This window comes from Gymnogyps californianus, chromosome Z (genome assembly GCF_018139145.2).
Source record: "Gymnogyps californianus isolate 813 chromosome Z, ASM1813914v2, whole genome shotgun sequence".
Lineage (NCBI taxonomy): Eukaryota > Metazoa > Chordata > Aves > Accipitriformes > Cathartidae > Gymnogyps > Gymnogyps californianus.
In genome coordinates, this window is record NC_059500.1 from 72182270 (window position 1) to 72190319 (window position 8050).

General features: G+C 41.3%; 1 protein-coding gene across 1 annotated transcript in view; it reads left to right on the plus strand.

Moving 5' to 3' along the window:
* NPR3 (natriuretic peptide receptor 3) overlaps window positions 1-6431 on the plus strand; it is a 42045-nt gene extending 35614 nt beyond the window's left edge. Inside the window, exons 6-8 of the mRNA XM_050912719.1 lie at window positions 873-1008; window positions 2553-2640; window positions 5572-6431. Coding sequence (XP_050768676.1) covers window positions 873-1008; window positions 2553-2640; window positions 5572-5683 — 336 coding nt within the window. The 3' untranslated portion in view covers window positions 5684-6431. The remainder of the gene's footprint in view (window positions 1-872; window positions 1009-2552; window positions 2641-5571) is intronic.
* Window positions 6432-8050: the final 1619 nt, after the last annotated feature.

Below are 8050 nucleotides of genomic sequence, written 5' to 3' on the forward strand. Positions count from 1 at the left end.
AGTAGATCCAACATATGTTATCTTGAATAAAGCCTGGATTTACTGTTCAGGACAGGACTGAAATTCTGAAGTATTTTGATGAATTGGTCTGAAATGCTACCAGAATAATAAGCATGAAAGGCCCTTTCTGTGTAAATACCAACAACTGCAGAAATACAAGGTGCAGAATGACAGGCTCTGTCGTAGTTCTTCAGAAGATTTGAAGATTTTAGCTGAACATGATCAAGTACCTCCAGATCCTTGCGAAACAGAAAAGTCCAGCCGGGATTATGTAGTCAGGAGCCTCAGCGTGCAAGATACTTGAAATGATACTTTCACTTAGCTGGGTGACAGTCCTGAGCACTCAACCCACTATGGAGCAATTGAAGAAAGCCCAGGGAGAGCAGGAGGAATATTCAGAGGGTTTAAAAAACTTGTGTGAACAGAAGAGAAGCCTGAGGGCAGACCAGATAAGAGCCTGTGAATATGTAAAGCAATGTTTCAGAAAGGAAGAGTCTCTATGTCTGCTGGCAATTCGATAAGTAGTGATGTATAATTGCAACAAGGGAGATTTAGGTTACATGTTAGGGAAAACCACTGACAGTAAGGATAGCTAAGTTCCAGAGTAATTGCCTGCAGGAATTGTGAAGTCTCCAGCTTTGGAGGCTTTTAAGAACAGGTTAGATAAACATCTGTCAGGAATGCTTTTGTTCAGCTGATCCTGCCCTGGGGCAGGGCATGCACTACATAACCTCCCACAGACCCCTTCAGCTCTATTCTCTGTGATTCAACATCCTGCCACAGGAGTCCAAGTAAGTGATGCCGCTCTCCTGTTTGTTTTACTTCCCTAAGTTGATAGGAAAATCTTTTCATTCCTTTCTTTTTTTGCATAGGTGATCGGGGACTACTACGGAAAGCAGGGGCGTTTTGAAATTCGATCAAATGTGAAATATCCTTGGAATCACGGCAGGCTGCGACTAGATGAAAGCCGAGTTTCAGAGCACACAAACAATACACCGTGTAAATCATGTAAGTTTAGTGACTTAATGCTTCTGCCCAGGCTGTCAGAGAGAGAAATCCATGCGGTGATGCAACATAACGGGCCATATTAAATTGCTTAGCACAGTCGTCCAACTGAGACATCATGACTATGTCTCTCTGCTGACTGACTGGGAAGTTAAGGTCTGGCAGCCATGCGTAGTACATGATCTGAATCACTTCCCTGAACTTAAACATGACAGTAATCATGATGCACAGCCCAGGGCCCTGGAGGCTTTAGGACTTTCCAGGGGCTAAAAGGTGAAATCTCTTTTAGCCAGAAAGAAGGATATAACTGAAACCCCAAACAGAGAATAATCATATAGATAATTAGCAGCTGGGGAGGCCAGTGCTGGTGGGATCACTGTTCTCCCAGTGCAGAATGATTTTCAGTGCTATGAGAAGGCACTGTGAGGGCCCCAGTAGGCTGAGAAGTGAAGTCAGTTGAATGGGGCAACGCCTGTGAATACAGAAGGCTGGGACTACCCTCCACAGAGAAGGTGTCCTTGTTTTCCAGCGTACTGACTTAGCAGGACATTGCAAGGACATAAGGGTAGGAAGATACTGGTGGCCTCAGTGGCAAAGGATGGTCTTAGATTTTCACAGGAAACAAATTGCTAGTCCTGTAGTGAAAAGGTATCTGCAGCCTGATAATTCTTCGATCTCTGAAAAACCTGTGTGTACACACATGCTGTAGAGACTGTTCCAGGCCATACCCTCTATGCTCAGCATGGTGTAGCTATGCACCTTTTTCCTTTCGCACATCCTGAGGTACAGACAAAATCCCCTCAAACGGTCAAGGATAAATGAAGAGGAGGGAGCAGTTTAATTTCCTTAATAATTCTCTGTTCCGTTCCACAAACCCAGGTAGGCATGGAAGAGGGAGCAGGCTGCACCCACATGAAAATGCCATTGTTCTTCAGCTGCCCTGCACTTTGCAGAGCAACAGTCCCTGCTTGGGCTCCCCTTCAGCCACTGTGTCCCTGCTCTGCCTCTGTTGAGATTTGGAGCAAGGCGAAGCTCATATGGCTTTAACTTGAAACAGCATAGGTTCAGAAAAAAAAAAATATTGAGGAGCTGTTGGATAATCATACAGTCATTTTAATAAACCTAGGTGATAGAGGGTTATGATGCTAAACCGGGTGAAATGAGTTTGTTTCTGTTATAGTGACTCAGTGCATATTCAGTGTTGATTCCTATTATGTGCATCATTGTAATCCCAGTCTGTGTTATGATTCAGACCAAGCTGTCCAGACCAGTTTCTTAACAACATTCCTGTGTATCACATCTCTAGAGTTGTGTCTTCATCTGATGCTGATCTTAGGGGCTTGTTTAACCCCAAGGAAAGCAAGGACAAAAAATAAACATGCAGAAACTGGAACTAGGGAAGACGTTCCCATGGAGTCTTGAGCTCTGAAAGGCTTTAGTTATATCTGATGTTGGTCACTCATTTCCTAGTTGTGTGTATTTTCCAATGCGTGAATGCAAATAGTTCTCAATATGAACCCTGATTGTTTATTTTTCCCCTTTTCAAGCAGGTGGTCTAGGAGAATCAGCAGTTACAGGAATAGTTGTGGGCGCCTTGCTCGGAGCAGGATTGCTAATGGCTTTTTACTTTTTCAGGTTAGTCCAATTCATTGAAAGTTCTGTAAACTCTTCACTCATCATCCAAACCTCTCAGCTCCTGGCAGCATATCCTTGATGGGAGACAGAGAGGCGCCATAATAATCTGTGGTAGCATTCCCACCAAAGACAGTGAATACACTTTCATTGTCCTTTTGGGTATATCCAAATCATTTTATTGACTCAGGGCCTCATCTTGTAACCACTTACGGCTCTGAGTAACTTTGCTCATGGAAGTAATTCCAGTGAGTTCCAGTCATTCACAGTTGCTTTAGTAAAGTGCCCTGGTCTTGAAAGCCGCCTTTGTTTAGTATTCCTTGCCAGCACAATTGTGCAGGCTGTGATCATGCAAGAGATTTATATCACTTGCCTGGTACCATGCTTAGTTTTTGAGTATTGAGTGGAATTGTGCTGGAAGCTAGAAAGAGATTTCTGTTTTGGTATAAGAGAGCATTTGGATTGCAAAGCTGTGCATTTAACTTAATAAGCTGAGGTCAGTGCAGGGTGATCAGTGTTTTATTCCTGTTTAAGTAAAATAATTCTTCCACTGCTGGTCAGCAAATCTAAAGTCTTGACAGTTGATCCTACGCTGACAGAATAAATTAGTTATACATGTTCAGCATCTTATGTATGCTATAATTTATCCTCTTATGCTATGGAAAAGGCAGATAGGAGAATATAATTAACCTCTGCATATAAGAATCAAATAATTCTATCCAATAAAAATACCTGCTCGTAAAAAAATGTTAATGAAATGAAACAAGCAAAATCTGCTTCAATTCACCAGCACACTTCCAGGGTTTCAAAAGATCCCAGAACCAGGATTATTCATCAGCTGCTTACAACTGAAATTCTGCAGGGTGATTTTATTCTTGCATGTGTTTGGTGCTTATATAATATGTTGTTTGTGTTTGAGACAAGATAAGTTAGCTGGGACTGATTAAAAACTGTCTTTAAAAGAAAAACAAAATACAAGCCTGTCTTTACATTGTATGTCATCAGAGGTTCTTGCATCTTTTATACATTCTCAATCAGAGGTAATTTTTAGGTGTGTTTTTTAGCATTGCTGATATTGGGAGGGAATTGGTATGTGAGGACAAGAAATTAAGCAAAAGACACATCCTGAGCTGGTATAAAACTATGCAAAACATCATTGTAGGAACAGGACTTAAACTCTTAGTCATCTGACACAAAGATTTGGATTGGAAATCCATGTGAGCAAAGGTGAGTGTCCGTAAAAGTAGGTGTACGCACCTGAGGTCAACACCCAGTCTTTGTATTTATGGTCAGAGGGGAGAAATGAGCACTTTTTTGGTGCAGTTCATGTCATCCTCATGTAAAAGCTAAATCAGGTCAGAAGAATGCCTCTTAGAAATGCCTGTTTCTCTCCATTGACTGAAGGAAGCCACGGGTACTCTGTCAGATGGATCTGCACATTGGAGACACATAAAGACACATGGGTGAATTTTGCCCTGGAGATCTGATTGCACTCACTCAAAGCAGGAATAGGGACAACCCTCTAATTCCACCATTAGCCTAAGCATATGAAACATAACATATCAGGATGTATGGGTCAGATCTTCAGAAAATGTATGTCTAGCAATTGTGTGGCTGGAAGTAATTTGTACCTGCAGCTTCTGTACCGTTCAAACTGTATATGTACCTTCTGATTACATCTCATTTGGGTCTGTAATTACCACAAATGAGCATGCAAACGCAGTTCTGAGTGTGCATGCAAGCCGTTAAAAGATCTGGGTAGTAGTTCTGATATGTAGCTTTGAAAGGATTTAAACTTAAAGAGCTACATTTCTAAAATGTGCACCTATCCCTGTGCATGAGCTACTACTGTGCATGCTCTGACCTGTGGAAGGATCTGACTTGAAAACACATAAATGAAGTAAAGAACGTAGGTTTTTCAAATTATTTTGGAGCCTGCTGATACAGACACAAATGTCTAGGGAATCCTTTCAGAACTTCTAGGTTCCCACTTTCTATTAAGCCCTGTTACCCAAATTAAAACCTTGGTGTTTTGAAAGTCATTCTTCCGCTGCTACATATCTAGCTCTGACTCCTGCTACACGTGCAAGTGGAGCAGAACTTTCCTTGGCATACAAGCCTTTTGTCATGCATCTGCACAAGCAGTACTGTATGCACATGGGGCTGCAATAATGCCCTTCTGAAAAATTGGTCCTGAAACTGAGTAGAAGCATAAATGCATAAAATATAAATGTGAATTTTCTTACAATTTTTGAGGGAGATTTGGGTACTAAAGGGGAAACTGAAAGGCAGTCAGAGGGCTTGTTTGATGTATAAAGTAACGTAACAGAATTCTTCAAAAGGCCCTAGAGGAAGACACACAGGAAAAACTGTGTCTGATGCATGAGCAATTGTATTTATTTCTTATCTATCCTCTACATCCCTCTTCTTAATTCATCATACTACCTCCTCTGACATTACAAACATAGTAGCTTTCTCAGAGGGAGATGGGAGGATTAGTTAGTTAATATATAGTTTCAGTGAGAAACGCCACTGAATAGAGCCAGATCTGTTGTTTGAACTCTGCAGAGAGTGCCCCCCCACCCTGTATACTGGAAAGAAATCTGGCTTTGATCAATATAAAGCAGTGATGTGACACAGTTCACATGACACGGCACAAAAACTTCCTAATCACTTAGATCAGAAATTTTCAAAGAAGCAAACGTCTGTGTCTTGGTGCTTTGAGACTGCCGTGTAGAAATTAACAGGCATTCTTGGGCCTGGGTAAGATGTTTCGAGGCAAACTACTTTAATCTTTGACCAGGGTTTCACATTCTGCCACATTTCATTTTTCAGCTGGCACCCAGCTGTCCCCTACAGGCATTCTTTATAAGGGAAGTCCTGTTATCCTATAGCTGGAGAAGGATTTCTCACTGTTCCTCTCCTTTCATGCAGAAAGAAATACAGAATAACTATTGAGAGACGAACTCGACAGGAGGACTGTAACATGGGGAAACATCGGCAGTTACGTGAAGACTCCATTAGATCTCATTTTTCTGCCGCATAAAGAAAAAGAAGAAAAAGAATCCCATTCCTCCTAGGGAAAAAAAAGAATTAGGGAAAACGACACAACCAAAGACATCAGTGTAAAAAGAAGAGGCTCTTGAAGAACTCACTCTTTTAAGCAGTAATTTTGTCTTAATTTCTTTCAGAAGCTCAGGAATGATTTACTAATCACGTTATGCCGCATGGCCTTTCATCTCATGAAAAAAGAAAATGATGCAGTTTGATGTTATAGGATGTACTTAATATGTAAAGACAGTATTTCTTAAGGCATGCATTAAGGGCAGCAGATTTAGATTTAGTTGATGGGGAATGCCTCATTCTGTTCCCTTTTTTTTTTAGCTCCTACCACCTCCTTCCTTAATTGCATCTCATCCATAGGTGTCAAATATGGTTTCACAGGCGCAGGTGCTGGTTGCTGTCAAAGGGAAAAAAGGGATTCATTTGGGGTATGATCCTGCATCACTGAATCATTGCCATTGATTACAGGGGATACAAGACTGGGCATATGGAGTTTAGTTCTGGGAGGGAACTGGCACTTGGGTGTAATTAACTCCACTGGAGTGTAATTAACTCCACTGAGAAAGTCAGGCAGGTAGAAACACACACCCACACACACACCATTCTTTCCTTGTTTGTGTAGTATCACAATCAAAAGCACTGATTCTCCCTCTTAGGTGCTGGGAGTTAGGAAAAACTCCAGTGAAGGATGAGGAGTTTCACTGGTGTGAAATAGTGAGAGAGAAGACAATCTCGCCTCTGGAGAGGACTGGCTAATTGCTCAGTCTTGTATGTGTTTTATCACGCTCTTTTCTCTCCACTGCCATGACTTTTCAGAGAGGCAAATATAGTCCATGTAGAGCCTGCTCCTGTTCCCAGTGAAGTCAATGGCAAAATCCCATTAACTTCAGTGAGCACAGGACTGCATCCAAAATTGTAAATATGAAATGTTTGTATAGCTGAATCAATTCAAAAGGGGATCTTTTTTGTGTAAAAATGACATTCCATGCTACCATTTTATTTTTAGGATATTTTTTATCTTGTATTTTTCTATTAAAGTATCTATTTTTGCTTTGGTAGGATTAAAAATTAAGGGAGAGGATGTTTTGAAGACATATTTTTTATGATAGGAGTAACATGCAGGGAAAGTCAACAGCTGTAAATACATTCTAGAACCAGTATTTAGGGGAGAAGTGACTTTATGGATACTAACAGACTTTTTGCCCCACTTTCTTCTCCAGGCATGTGCAACATTCAAATAGTTATTTAAAGAATATAAATGCAGTTATTGAATTGTCTGTGTGATGATGGCCCTGATCCTGAAAGTAATGAACTTTTCACATGTTAAATAGTCCTACATTAATTGGTGAGACTAACTATTCATGTGTGTACAATTAAACACACAAGGAACTACCTTCAGGAAATCACGGTGGTAAAACACTACTCTAGGGCTGACTTTAATCCTGCTGCCATCAGTAGCCCTGGGACTTTTGCCATTGACTTTAGCAGGAGCAAAACTGAATCTGTGATGAACTAGCTACTGACAGGTTATTTTATACTAGACAAGGGAGAGCTCTGCGCTTTCCAGTCAACAAATGGAAAGGAACAGTACGTATTATAAATGTGGTGAAGATCCATAAAAATGTTGTCTGTGGGAAAACCCAGCTATGACTATGGTTCTAGTGTGTGAAATCTTTTGGTTTATCCTATTCTGATTCGATAAGCAGAACTTTCTGGTCTTAGCAGTCATAGTCAGACTTGAAAGTTAATCTCAAAACTGGCACTGAAGCCTGTGTTGTACAAAAATTCTAGGCCCTGAGAAGCCAGAGTGCCAATTCAGAGAAACCATTTTGGGGTAGCTGGAAGTGAATGAAGAGCGAAAGCTGGCTCTGTCTTCTTCCTGCTGCCTTTTATTTGTTGATGGGGAAATACCCCATGGATTATTTTCTTGGACTTTTTTTTTTCTTATGTTTCACCTGTCTCTTAGCATATGCAGGGGTTCATCACCTGCCCTTGTGACATACTGTCCAATGTCCCAGGCAGCCAGAGGGCAGGGCTTCCTGACTGTCAGGGCAGCTCCAGTACAGGTGGTGGATGTAGACCAGGTAGATGTGGTGTCTTTAGGACTCACTGTAACAGCTGTTGTTCACACAGTAGATTTACAGCATCCCGTTTCCCAGTCTGGGCCTGTATGCCTTCTGCAAAGGTGCCTTAGCCAAAGTAACACTGCGGTCAATGGACAGTTTTCTGAAGTAGCCTCCTTATCTCATGGGCACCAGAGAAGAATGTAGGCTAGAGCAGCATTCATACTGCTGTGTAGTTGGGGAGAAAAAAAGACTTCCTGATTAGTTTTTGGAATTTTTTTCAAGCA